General features: G+C 49.4%; 1 protein-coding gene across 2 annotated transcripts; it reads left to right on the forward strand.

Moving 5' to 3' along the window:
• The first annotated feature begins 387 nt into the window (after positions 1–387).
• Positions 388–11383, forward strand: SLAMF8 (SLAM family member 8). Of its 2 annotated transcripts, XM_002760161.6 has the most exons (5): positions 388–457; positions 3267–3593; positions 6999–7304; positions 7385–7492; positions 8953–11383. In XM_002760161.6, exons 1-5 carry the CDS (start codon positions 418–420, stop codon positions 9027–9029), a joined length of 858 nt encoding a protein of 285 aa, XP_002760207.3. In that variant the 5' UTR covers positions 388–417; the 3' UTR covers positions 9030–11383. The 2 variants fall into 2 exon arrangements, with proteins under 2 accessions (XP_002760207.3, XP_017821881.4); XM_017966392.4 differs by having other exon boundaries at positions 7385–11383.
• The last annotated feature ends 2788 nt before the right edge of the window (positions 11384–14171 follow it).

The following is a 14171-nucleotide window of genomic DNA, read 5'->3' on the forward strand; positions in this document are numbered from 1 at the left end:
ATAGGTGTGAGCCACCATGCCCGGCCGTACAGAAGAATTTTAAGCTAGAATGAGGAGGACAGATAGCAATGAGGCAGGCTGGGATGCAGGAAGGTCAGCGAGACTGCATCCCAGCCTGCCTCAAGGCAAGGAGGATGTGGCTTGTGTGGGGGCTACTGTCACCATGTGCTAGCCAACCACGTCATGTGAAAGAGGCTGATTTACAAGAATCTGCTCCTGAAAGTCCAGCTAAGCCCAGGGCCAACTTCCACTTTATTCTGGATGTTTTCACTTTTGGGCATCTTGTTCTGAGTCAAGATTCCTCCTTCTGAACATGGGACTTTCCAGAAGGACCACAGCTCCTCCCATGCATCCACTTGGCCTGGGAGGTTTTGGATTTGGGTTGTCGAGGGAGTTTGCCTGCCTCTCCAGAGAAGGATGGCCATGTGGCCCCTGTGGAGCCTGCTTCTCTGGGAAGGTAAGTGGGACAGGCAGATGGCCTGTCATCGGAGAGCTGAAGGCACCTCCCCAGCTGCGGACGCCAGATGGGCAGGGGGAAGCCACAAGCTGAGGGCGGGTAGGGAAGACTGGAACAAGCTCTTGGGCAACATTCTAAGCTGGTCAGATACAAAGAGATGCAGGGTCCTGGGAGGGAGGAGGTGACAGCTTGAGGAGTGTTCTTGTCTGCGAGACATGAGCTGTTTTGTGGCCCAGAGCAGTAAAAATGAGCCAACAGGGGATACTGCCTGCTTGGAGAGAAAGTCGAATGCTGAGGACCTGGCAGTGTTAGCACGAGGGAACTCAACAGAGTCTGGAAAGAGAAGCAGACAGCAGGGCAGAGCAGGGCTCCCCACAATCAGCAGAGTGCATTTTCAGCAGCCCCTGGGGGAGCTGAGGTCCCTCTCTGCAGGCCTTTATAAGCAGAGACGAGTACTAAGTAGGGGTGAGAGATGGGAGCAGGCTGAATACGGCCCACGTGGGCTTGGGGGTGATGTGATGTTGGGGTGGCTGACACGCGGGGTTTCCTCCATACTGAGCGATCCCTCTGTCTGTCTGATGCCTGAGTTCCCTTTCTTATCAACAAGGAGCCAAGGTGACATGGGTCAGCACTGCCAGGCCAGGGGTGAGGGTTTGTGGGGTGCCACAAAGATTAAGATGTCATTGTTTACATCAGAAGACTCACAGGGCCTTTGGGTTGCTTTGTCTCATCTCCCTGCCTGGGTTCCTGGCCCTGAGAACTCCAAAGCCTGCAGATTTCTTCAGCATTTCTAAATGTGCAGGAAATCACATCTTAACCTCAAAAGAGGCCGCAGTCTGTTTGGCTCACAAAATCTTTCAAATCATTGGACATGTGAGACAAAAATAATTTGTCTTTTTTTTTTTTTTTTTTGGAGATGGAGTCTTGCTCTATCGCCTAGGCTGGAGTGCAGTGGTGCCATCTCAGCTTACTGTAGCCTCTGCCTCCCAGGTTCAAGCGATTCTCCTGTCTTAGCCTCCCAAGTAGCTGGAATTACAGGTGTCTGCCACCACGCCTGGCTAATTTTTGTATTTTTAGTAGCCACCAGGTTTCACCATGTTGACCAGGCTGGTCTCAAACTTCTGCCCTCGTGATCCACCCACCTCGGCCTCCCAAAGTGCTGGGATTATAGGCCTGAGCCACTGTACCCAGCCCACAAATAATTTTCAAATGGCCCTTAATGATAAAAGATCTGGGTGCCTGACCTGATACAGACCTCTCATTTTTCAGTGGTACTGAGGCCTAGGGAGGGGAGGTGACGTGCCAAAGGCCACACAGCTGATCTGTGGCAGCACCAGGAGCAGGGAGAAGCTAGGTCTTGGTTGACATCCAGTGCAATTCTCTTTGTGTTTTATGTTCCTACTCTGCATTAACAAGGAGGGACTGGAATTAGCATGGCCAAATGAGCAACCATCTAGAACACATCACATTGCCCACACCTTCATCACCTCTTACCCTTCCCTACACCCCGTGCCAGTGTCAGGCAGGGGGTCAGTCCTCAGCAGAGTAGGCCATTCACTCAGTACCGTTACGAGGCTTCTCCCATAGCCTGTTCCTTCAGGAACAGTAGTGGGCACTGGAAGCTCGATGGAGAGAAAGAGCTCACGGTCTAGTGGGAAAGGCTGACTCATAAACAGACTATAAAAATAGAGGGATAAGGGTAGTCATCATGGTGACCCCAGGCCACTGTGAGAACACAGGAGAGAATATGTAGCCTGCAGAGAGGGGTGGGGAGGTCGGAGGAGGCATGTGCTGCAAGAGTGAGCAGAGGAGTCAGGGGCACTTCAAGCGGAAGTGTCTCCCATACACCTCTGCCTCAGAAACAGTCCCCAAAAACAGCTTCTTGCCATCTCACCCCCCTGTTCCTCCTCCTGTTCTGGATCACAGAGAATAACATCCGGTAGAGCCCAAGGACCTGGGAGCCATCCTCAACTCCTTTCTCTCCTTCACTCCCCAGAACTGATCTGTTACCAGATCCTGCTGATTGCGCCATCTTCACGTCTCTCAATTCCCCCCACTTCTCCCCATCCTGGTTGCTCCTTTCCTCTATTCAAGTTGCCATCATTTCTCCGCTGGACTCATATGAACAGCCTCAGTCCTGCCCACCTCCAGGGCATTGTCCACATCTCTGCTGGAGCGATCTTTCTAACCAAGCATCTAATCCTGTTACTCTCCTGCTTAAAACCTACCTGAGACCCCCACATTGCTCTGCAGATAAAGCGCAAACGCCAGTGTTGCTTTCAGGGCGCTGCGTGATCTGACTCCCACCAACTCTGCAGTGTAATTTCCTACTCCTCCCACAGAGAACTACTCTCAGTTCCCCAGGGCACCAACTCTCCTCCTCCAGGCCTTTGTCCGTCCTGAGCCCTCTGCTGGAGTCACTTCCCTATCCTGCTCCAGGCCACCCTCAGCTTGGCCTGGCTGATCACGATTCCTCTTCAAGGCTCAGCTTAACCGTTTGTTTTTTGAGCCCATCCAGGCTAGGTGAGGTCCCGTCACCCTAACTGTGTTCTCACAGGACATCCCATTTTTCCCTTCATATTTAATTGCTTTCGTGAATGTCTGGCTTTCTCTGTAACCTCCATGAATGCGGAGACTGGGTTATCTTCCGTATGTTTTGTCCCTGGTGCCTGGCATAGTGCACCTTCAACTTGAGTGGAGGGAGTGTGGGTGGAAGGGCCCCAATTCACCCCTTAGCAGCTCAGATGCATGCAAGAGAAGGATGAAGAGCGTCGGGCAGGCAGAGTGACCAGGGGCTCTGTTCTTTCAGCCCTACTTCCCATTACAGTTACGGGTGCCCCAGTGCTGAGCAAGGTTGGGGACTCTGTGCTGCTGGTGGCAGTGCGTCCCCGTGGCTTCCAAGTCCGTGAGGCCATCTGGCGATCTCTCTGGCCTTCGGAGGAGCTCCTGGCCACGTTTTTCCGAGGTTCCCTAGAGACTCTGTACCATTCCCGCTTCCTGGGCCGAGCCCAGCTACACAGCAACCTTAGCCTGGAGCTCGGGCCACTGGAGTCTGCAGACAGCGGCAACTTCTCCGTGTTGATGGTGGACACAAGGGGTCAGACCTGGACCCAGACCCTCCAGCTCAAGGTGTACGGTGAGTGTGTCTGACACCGCCTACCTGACCCTCTTTTCCCACAAAGCACCAGGCAAGCATCCTGAGTCATAGCAACCCGGGAGAGCTGGGTCCCAGAAACCTCTGGTCTCTGACCACGGTGCTGACTCAGGAAACTGCTGCTCCCTGGCAGTCACATCTAAGAAAATTCCTCCTGGCTGCATCAGCCAGGCTTCACCGTTTCACAATGCTTGCCTGAACTCTAGCTCAGTCTTTTCGTGGCTCAGTGGCCTTGGACACAATGCTTAGCCTTCCTGACCTGCACCTTTCTCCTTTGTAAATGGGCATTATAATATTACCATGTAAAGTACCCATAGGGTAAAATGCAGTGGCATTTGCAATGGCATCCAGGACAGAGCCTGGCCTATGCTTCCTCAGTTCCAAGAGACCATCACAGACTATACGATGTGCCATCAGTCTGTGTACCACTGTAAAGGAAAGAAATGCTATTACAAACTAAACTGACATAACTGGTTTATTTAAAAACTAAATTATAGACACATGAACATGTATGTTCATTGTGGCACTATTCACAATAGCAAAGACTTGGGACCAACCCAAATGCCCATCAATGATAGACTGGACAAGGAAAATGTAAGCACATATACACCATGGAATACTATGCAGCCATAAAAAAGAATGAGCTCATGTCCTTTGCAGGGACATGGATGAAGCTGAAAACCATCATTCTCAGTAAACTGACAGAAGAACAGAAAACCAAACACCACATATTCTCACTCATAAGTGGGTATTGAACAATGAGAACTTATGGACATAGAGAGGTGAACATCACACACTGGGGCCTGTCGAGGGGGTCTAGGGGAGGGATAGTATTAGGAGAAATACCTAATGTAGATGACGTGTTCATGGGTTCAGCAAACCACCATGGCACGTGTATACCTATTTAACAAATCTGCATGCCCTGCCCATGTTCTCCAGAACTTAAAGTGTAATAATTAAATAGTAAAAAATTAAATTATAATGAAACTATAATTAAAAGTATAGGATCTACATATTTCTTAAAAGAGCTTCTGAGATTTTAACTACATGTGATTCACGGGTTCTCTCCATCATTCATCATTGCAAAACAAAACATCCCAAAGCCTACTGACTGAAAACAATGACTATGTTTATTTCTCATAATGTTGTGGGTCGGCAGGCACAGCTGGGTGGAACTTCTGCTTCGCGTGGGTCTGCAGTGCCTACTTTCAGCACCTCAGCTGGCTGCATGGACTGGGGGCTGGTGGGCCTTGTTTCCCCACAACACCTCCACCACAGCCACCCTCGTCACCTTCATCATTTGCCCTCTCGTCAAGAAAGAGTGGCTTTCAGCTCTCATTTATCTACCTAATGGATTGGAAAAGAGGCACAGGTGACCCTAAACCACTGTTTCAGTAAAACCTTAGCAATTTAGATAGAGTGGAAGAAGCGGGGAGTCCAGATTTAAGAATGGAAAGCAGGCCGGCCGCGGTGGCTCAAGCCTGTAATCCCAGCACTTTGGGAGGCCGAGGCGGGTGGATCACGAGGTCGGCAGATCGAGACCATCCTGGTCAACATGGTGAAACCCCGTCTCTACTAAAAATTACAAAAAATTAGCTGGGCACGGTGGTGTGTGCCTGTAATCCCAGCTACTCAGGAGGCTGAGGCAGGAGAATTGGCTGAACCCAGGGGTTCGGAGGTTGCCGTGAGCCGAGATCGCGCCATTACACTCCAACCTCTGTAACAAGAGCGAAACTCCGTCTCAAAAAAAAAGAAAGATTGGAAAGCAGAGGAAGCAGCTGGGAAGAGGGTAGCAATGAGGGAGACAAAGGCTGTAAGCAAACTGGGGAGGCGTCTCTAATTCCCCCCCAGCCCGAGATAGCTGACTGGCCGTTCTTGGGCGAGCCACCCAGGGTGCTGATGCAATTGGAAGGTGCATTTCTGGATCCACACAGCCCTGAGGCTCATCTTGGCAAGCAGAGCGCTGGCTGGATTTCAGCAACCCCCCACCACCTGTTACCCTGTGACCTCCTTAGCCCAATGCCCTTGTGCAATGAATAACCTACCCCACCATACAGGCAGCCCTGGAGCCTCCTCCGATCTGAGTCTCAGCTGCCGAACATGTGAAATGAGGACATTGAATGTGATAATACATGCAGCACCCACACCACTAAGCTCTAACATGCCTTGTTCTCAGCATCTGAATTACAGATTTTAAGGAAATTGCTGTTTTATTGCTTCCAAATACATAGCGTGATTAGAACTAATTGCACGAAACTGCCAAGCAGCCGTCCTTAGGAGCTCTGCTTTGACAATAGATAAGAATGATTTGAATTAGTAGATCAGTTACTAGAAATGTCAATGGGTGTTTCCACTGCGCTTGATCGTGTTTGGAAGCAGCTTGTCCTCTTAAGTGGTGTAAATATCCCCCCTGTAATCTTTGTTTATACTATTAGTGTGCCCAGCAAATCATTTCTCTTTCATATCACAAATCCCACCAGACTGAGCTAGCATTAGCGAGGCTTTTCTCTGCTTGACTTTGGAATGCTGTCAGAAACAGAGCCCTCCCGTTGTCACCAGAATGCTCTCCCACTGGCCTCCTTTCCACTGAGACTCAGGATTTCCTCATCAACCTGCAAGGGAAAGGGGATCTGTGGCCTAGGACGCCAGGATATCCGTGTGTTCAGTGGCCAGCCATCAAGCACCCACTATTTGCCAACACCAGAGAGCTAAGGTTATCGAGCAAGTGAGACAGAACCCCCCACCTCTGGGCCCCTCCTTCACAGCATTTTGTACCCTCATAATTATTTTATTAATTATTCATAATCATTTGTCAATACTTGTCTTTCTCACCAAACTCTAAGCTCCAGAAGGCTAGGAATGTATTTGTTTTCTTGCTTGACTTAATAAAGGCTTGTCATCTCTTGCTGACTGACTGACACATTGTGGGAGAAATACTACAAAAAGAGATAGAGTGCTGGGAGAGCTCAGAGCCACGCCTGGGGTATCAGGCAGTAAGTAATGTGTTCCAGCTGGGCCTTGAAGGATGGGTAGGAGTTTCCTAGGAGGAAAAGAAAGGGAAGGCATCTGTGTGCGCAGATGAACCATATGAAAGATATTCAAGAGCATGACATGTTTGGGAAAACTGCAAATTAATTAGGATGAGCAGGGAGAAGCAGCAGGAGGTACGGCTGGAGAGACAGGCATGAATCATTTCCTGAAGGGTTTTGAATATCAAGCTAAGGAATTCAGCTTCTGTGCCGTGGGCAGTGGAAAGCCAGACAAGATTCTGGAACAAGACAGGCCTAGTCAGAGGTGGCATCTAACCCTGGGTGGAACCCAGAGCCAGAGATGTGCCCCCTGCCCAGCATCCCTGGGACCCACACCTGCTGTACTTCTCTTTCCCAGATGCAGTGCCCAGGCCCGTGGTACAAGTGTTCATTGCCGTAGGAGGGGATGCTCAGCCTCCCAAGACCTGCCAGGCTTTCTTGTCCTGCTGGGCTCCCAACATCAGTGAAATAACCTATAGCTGGCGACGGGAGGCCACCATGGACTTCGGCATGGAGCCACACAGCCTTTTCACAGATGGACAGGTGCTGAGCGTTTCCCTGGGACCCGGAGACAGAGGCGTGGCCTATTCCTGCATTGTCTCCAACCCCGTCAGCTGGGACTTGGCCACAGTCACACCCTGGGAGAGCTGCCATCATGAAGCAGGTATGCTGAGGGCCAGCAGTCAATGGTTGAGGGCTTATGAAGCATCAGGTCCACCTCTGACCCCACCCCTCCATGTTCAGCACCAGGGAAGGCCTCCTACAAAGATGTGCTGCTGGTGGTGGTGCCCATCTCGCTGCTCCTGATGCTGGTTGCTCTCTTCTCTGCCTGGCACTGGGGCCCCTGCTCAGGTAGGAGTCCTGCAGGTGCAGGAGGTAGGTGGAGGAGGTGGAGTTCCTGGGGAGCAGGGGGGAATTGTACCTCCTCCTGTTTAGGCTTCAGATGATCTGCCCCTTCTTACCTCTCCCACCTCATCTCTTGGCCTTCTCTAGATCCTCATATCTTGGTTTCCAACCAGATCCAACTACTTGAAGTTTCTTTTGTGGTTCTCTGAATAAACGGTTCTCTCACATCCATCTGCAGACCTTTGTACGTTATAGTCCCTCTGCCTGGAACACACTTGCCATGATTCCCACCCAGCTTCCCTCCTTCCTGTGGCTTTCTCCTACTCAGTGTTCAAATTGTGCTTGCTCCAGAAAGCCTTCCCTGATCTCCCCCACACACAGGCTGATTAATTCCTTCCTTTGATCTTTATTACTTACCCCAATCAGAGAACTATTTACACTTACTTCCCCACTGAATTCTGAGCCCTTAAACGGAGGATGCTGGGTCACCACTGGGCATGTGAGTGGTTCCTGAACGTAGCTGGGATTGACAAACATTGTTGAGTGGGATTCTAGATTACTCCCAACCCCTTCTTGCCAGAGATTTCTACAAAATGGCTCCCTAAGAGAAGCTGTTCCCTGGGCGGTGGCTGATAGGGCTGCCTTCTTGAGAAGAGGAAGGAAGGGAAAACCCTGAGATCAGACCAGGCTCCAAGCTCTACATCCAGCTCGGTCCCTGCCTCCGCCCCAGGATGCCCTGCCCCTGAAAGAAGCACCTGACTGACCAGGGCTCCATGGCCGTTTCCATCCCAGGCTCTCACGGCTGGCTTGTCCCAGGGTGCAGAGAGGGGGTCAGCAAGGAGGAGGCACTGAGGCCCCATTAGGGTGGGAAATTTTAAAACATTTCCATTCCTTCCCCAAAAACCCCATAACCCCTTAGCCATCCCCTCCCAGTTCCCCAATTCCTCTCACAGCCCTAGGCAACCACTAGTCTACTTTCTGGTTCTGTGCTTTTGTCCTTTCTAGACATTTCATATAAATAGAACTGTACACTATGTAGCCCTTTGGCTTGGCTTTTCTCACTTAGTGTACTGTCCTCAAGGCTCAGAAAATAGCACCTTTGGCCACTGAGAAGGAACCCAACCACCTGGGATAGTAGAAGGCTCCACACAGGGAGTCCAGAAGCTGGTTCTGGCTCTGCCGCATGGCTTCTGTCCAGTGATTTAACTGGGTCCACCACAGCCCTAAGTTTCCACACCTTCTACAACCAAATGTATGGCATAGTCGTAGGTCAAGGTTAGACATTAGGAAGAATTTCCTACTCTTGAAGAGCCTCCTTTTCCAGGGTGTTGGAAGACCAGGAGAAATGTCCCTTTGCTTAAGGGGACCTTGGGCTAACACACTTAGGATTCAGAGGCCTGCAGGCAGGCCAAGGATGCCAAGACTACAAACATTGGAGGGGTAACTCTTTCTGATGTATTTACCAGGGGAAAAGAAGAAGAATGTCTGTGCTGACAGGGTGGGTCCAGAGACAGAGAACACCCTTGTGCAGGATCTGCCATAAAGGACAATATGAACTGATGCCTGGACCATCAGTAACCACTGCACAGGCACATGATGCTCTGGGACATAACTGGTACCTGGAAATCGCCGTGGCACCTCATATCACCCACGGGAATCCTGTCCTGCCTCGATGGGGCAACCTGAGCAGCCATCACACTACGTGGGCAGAAAGCACCAGCACGTTTCACTCCTGCCCTTTTCTCTCCCACCTTCGCACATCCTGGCTCCTCTCTGGGCAACACGGGCCAAACAGAACATTCCCTCCAGGACACTGGAAGTTATCCAGGATCCAGATCCACAGGGACAATGATTGTCCAAGGCATTCCTCCCCCACCACTATTCATAAAGTATCAACCAAATGGCACCAAAGAATTGCCTCCAACCTGGGTCCCAGGCACTAAAAGATACTAGATATTTGAACTAACAGAAGAACTCTGAATCACCCATGCCAGCTTCGGCTTCGGCCCCAGACCCTGCCATTTGAGATCCCGATGCTTTCTGATGGCCAAGGCGTTGCTATAAGAAAAAGTCTAGAAACAGGTGAAAGTGAGAGGTGGGGGTCAGGGGTCTCTCTTTCTGGCCTGAGGACTTTCAGCTAATCAGAGTTCATGGCCCCTCAAAGGTAATTGCAGTTGTAGACACTGAGGAGAGTTGACAACCCATGGTCGAAATGGGCTCTGTTTTGCAGGAAACACCATATTAATAGACATCCTCACCATCTGCATCCGCTCTCACGCCTCCTGCCGGATCTGGGAGTGGGGATGAAGAGTCTTTTCTCACTTTCCAGCAGTGACCAGGAAAAGAAATATTGAATTTGTCCCAGCCAACAGGACATTCTTGCACAACTTCAAGAAAAGCAGCTCAGCTCGGTATGAGTCTTCTGCCTGAAACTGAGCTGAGGGAGTGAAGAGCCATAAAACACTATACAGAAGGAACATTACAGAAAGAAAGGATACTGAGGTACTCAAGAATCTGCCACATTTATTTTCAAATGCAAATGTTCCAAGGGGAGGGAACAAAGAACACCACTGCCCAACAGGAGGTCTGTAGCGGTCACTCTGACTCCATCAAACTCTTTACTGTGGCCGTCTTTGGAAGATACATTCTGCCCTTGAGTGATTCTGTCTAGAAAAGCTCTGGAGTATTGATTGCTACTGGAAAAACACTTAATGAGCTAAACTTATCCTAGGAGATTATTAGCTGATAAGGTTCACAGTTTCTTTTTTTTTTTTTTTTTAATAAAGACAGGGTTTCACCATGTTGGTCAGGCTGGTCTTGAACTTTTGACCTCAGGTGATCCTCCCGCCTTGGCCTCCAAAGTGCTTGGATTACAGGCGTGAGCCGCCACACCCGTCCAAGTTTCACAGTTTCTCTCATCCACGTGTAACTGTATTTTTCCTGGGGCCTCACTCAAGTCTGGATAATAGAGCGAAAGGAGGCATTGAAGAAACAAGGGTGGGTTTGAAAGTGCTGTTTTCCCAGGGTGCCTTCAATCTCCCCACCTAGGATGTCAGTCCCATCCAAGGACCTTCCCTCTTCTCCCCAGTTCCTGGACAATCACTTCACCATGGACAAAGGCTCAGCACAGCTAACCTCCAGACCGCATCCTCAACCTGGCTGTTCCCAGATCCTCCCTGCCTGGCCTGCTCAGAGGTTCCCCGTGGGTAACCTGGCTTTACCAGATCCATTTTCTTTCCCGCATCCAATTCTCTCCTATCACCTTCCCCCAAGATTGCCTGAACAAGGCACATGGCCACTCAACCTAGCAGCTTGTGCTGTCCCCACCTGCCACCTACAGTCACACCACATGCCTGGTTGCTGAATAGTGCAAAACTGGCCTCAGTCCCTGAAAAGGATGTGGAAAGGAAAGCCCAGGAGCTGACAATGATCCCCAGTGGTTTTGTGGGGAAAAAGTACACAGCACTCCCACCTTTCTTCTCTTCATCTCCAGGGCCCCACATCAGATCAAAGCAGCTGTGGATGAGATGGGACCCACAGTTCTCCCTCCACAAGGTGACTCTTAGCAATCTCATTTCAACAGCGGTCTGTAGGCTGGTGCCCCAGGATCACTTTGAACAGATCCACACTGCTCAAATAAAGTTCTCATCCTCACTTGTCAACTAGTGGACTAATAACCCGCCACCAGAAAAACACAAAGTGCTTCCATGAGACCAAGTCTGTGCTAATAAGCATTGAGACTGATGCTTTAAAAGTCACACCACAACAAATATTGATTCAGGGCTCAGCATGTGCTGGGTACATTTCCTGGCACTTGGGAATCAGTAGTGAAGCAAAACCCTTGCCTTGGAGAGTTCATGTTCTGGATAATATAAATAAACAAGTTGGCATACGTCAGATGTTGTGAGTTTCTTTTAAGAAAGATAAGGCAGGCCGGGTGCAGTGGCTCACGCCTGTAATCCCAGCACTTTGGGAGGCTGAGGTGGGTGGATCACAAGGTCAGGAGTTCAAGACCAGACTGGCCAACATGGTAAAACCCTGTCTCTACTAAAAATACAAAAAATTAGCTGAGTGTGGTGGCTCATGTCCATAATCCCAGCTACTTGGGAGGCTGAGGTAGGAGAATTGCTTGAACCAGGACCCAGGAGGCGGAGGTTGGAGTGAGCCGAGATCACACCACTGTACTCCAGCCTGAGCGAGACTCCACCTAAAAAAAAAAAAAAGAAAGATAAGGCAGAGTAAAGGGTTAGAGAACAATGTGTTGGGGAGACAGGGTCTGTCTTGGATAAAGCAATCGGATAACACCTTCATTGGGGTGACATTTGAACTGAGGCCCAGTGAAGTGGAGGAGGTGAGGATGCAGTGGCAGAGTGTTCCAGACAGAGACCAGAAAATGCAAAGGCCCTAAAGAGACAGCATGGTCGGTGTTTGCAGAGAAGACAGCGGAGGCCAGAGGGACTGGATCCAAACAAGGGAAGGAGTGGGGAAGGGTCCGCAGAGACAGCCTAGGGCCACATCCTGTGGGTCTTCCTGGGCTTCAGAACGCCCCTTTGTTGGAGTTCGGATGACAGAAAGCACCCCTCAAGAGTCTAAATATCAGACTCCTCCCAGAACACCCTTCAGGACGCTCGGAGTCAGGCCAGAGCCCTCTCCAGATCTTCCTTTGCTCTTCCTTGTTTTCATTTGAGCGACAGTTTCTGCATCTGTTCTCTTGTGCGAAGGATGAATACAAGAGCTGCTAGGACAAAGGGCTCATCAGACATGATGTCAGAGAGAACGGGCGGGGGAAGGGGCATAGCAAAAGAAAAGAGGTAGCGAGGACTTTTTCTCATCAACGGAGACATGAACTTTCAGCGCCTCATTTTTTTAAAAGCTACTGCATGAACCGAGATTGTACCGCTGCACTTCAGCCTGGGTAACAGAGCAAGATCCCGTCACAATTTAAAAAAAAAAAAAAAAAAAACTGCTGCAAACATTAATGCCACCTCTGGCAAAGCTTCCTTCCATGTGTATTAAGAACCAGCACCTGTTCAGTTAGTGACTCTTGGTTACTTACTGATCTTCAGAGGAAGCACCACCTCCTTCCAGATTTTGCTCCCTGGCTGCCTACATCTGTTCTGCGTACAGCCTGAAGGAAGGGCCTCTAAAAAGACAAAAAAAAAATAGCTATCCCTAGATCTAGGAGAGCTGTAGTGGCTGCCTCCCCTCGGGCTGTGCCTTCATCAACATTATCTGCCAGGAGGGGCAGGCCGTGGACGTGGGTAAGTAGTGGGGAGACTCCCACAGTGCAGCCAGCCCGGGTCCAGGTCTCAAAGCCACACTTCTGGGCAGACCCTGGAAAACTGGAGTGTCCCAAAGAGAATGACCAGAATGGTGAAAAGTCTAAAAATCTTATCATATGAGAAATGATTACAGAAACTGGTTATATTGACGCTAGAACAAGACACTCAGAGGAGCATAGGTTGTCAAATATTTGAAGGGCTATCACATAAGCCCAGACTGTGTAACTGGGACCAATGGAGCCTGTCACTAAAAGGCAGATATCGACTCATATGAATAATAGGACCTTAAAGCTGGAAGGAAATCTGTGGTTACTCGGTTCAAGTTTTTTTTATTTCTCATGTGGATACCGAAACTCAAAGAGAATATTACTCCTCTGAAATTACATAAATTAGTGGCACAGTCAGAATTCCCTTTAGATTATCTCAGTCAGTCCAGTCCCTTCTACTGCACCACGCTACCATGGAAGAGTGTTCTGACGAGTGGGAAAATCCAAATACGAAGCAAACTCTTTCAATGAATCTGCTTAAGCAGAAACCATCTGAAAGCAATGCTGTGAGCTAGAGACTTAGAGTAATAAAGTATAAATCAGGCCGGGCGCGGGGGCTCACGCCTGTAATCCCAGCACTTGGGAGGCTGAGGTGGGTGGATCACGAGGTCAACAGATCGAGACCATCCTGGTCAACATGGTGAAACCCCGTCTCTACTAAAAATACAAAAAATTAGCTGGGCATGGTGGCGTGTGCCTGTTATCCCAGCTACTCAGGAGGCTGAGGCAGGAGAATTGCCTGAACCCAGGAGGCGGAGGTTGCGGTGAGCCAAAATCGCGCCATTGCACTCCAGCCTGGGTAACAAGAGCGAAACTCTGTCTCAAAAATAATAAAAATAAAAATAAATTAAAGAAAGAAAGGCCAGGCACTGTGGTGTACATCCATAGTCCCAACTACTACGGAGGTTAAGGTGAGAGTATCACTCAAGGCCAGAAGTTCAAGACCAGCCTGGGCAGCATAGTGAGACCCCATCTCTAAAAGAAATAATTAAAATTAAGAAATAAAAAGAATGGATGAATGAATAAACGGATAGTCAAAAGAGGCCAATGAAAGGATTCTGCTAGGGTATCAGGGAAAAAAAAGCCATGATATCTCTAAAGACAACGTGTTCTAGCTTCTCTTCTTGTGCCTTCTTTTATAGTTTGTTGCTTGAGGAAGGTATCAGAATTGAAAAGAGACTGATGGGAAGTGATAATCCCATTACCAGGAAAAAAACCCAGCAAATCAGCCAAACGTGAATGCAATACATACAGTCATTAAAAATTGTATGTTCTTTAGAAGATTTAAAAATAAGAGGAAAACGTTTATATCAGTCAAGGGTCTTTGGAGGCAAGCAACAGAAACTAACTCTGGTT

This window comes from Callithrix jacchus, chromosome 18, assembly GCF_049354715.1.
Source record: "Callithrix jacchus isolate 240 chromosome 18, calJac240_pri, whole genome shotgun sequence".
NCBI classification, from domain to species: Eukaryota; Metazoa; Chordata; class Mammalia; order Primates; family Cebidae; genus Callithrix; species Callithrix jacchus.

What these genes read in the sequence shown, in the direction of transcription:
- SLAMF8 (XM_017966392.4), top strand. Translation starts at nt 418, where the DNA reads ATGGCCATGTGGCCCCTGTGGAGCCTGCTTCTCTGGGAAG. An exon ending in CCTCCAGCTCAAGGTGTACG is followed by an intron (nt 3,594 to 6,998) that starts GTGAGTGTGTCT and finishes TCTCTTTCCCAG; the next exon opens with ATGCAGTGCCCAGGCCCGTG. An exon ending in GAGCTGCCATCATGAAGCAG is followed by an intron (nt 7,305 to 7,384) that starts GTATGCTGAGGG and finishes CTCCATGTTCAG; the next exon opens with CACCAGGGAAGGCCTCCTAC.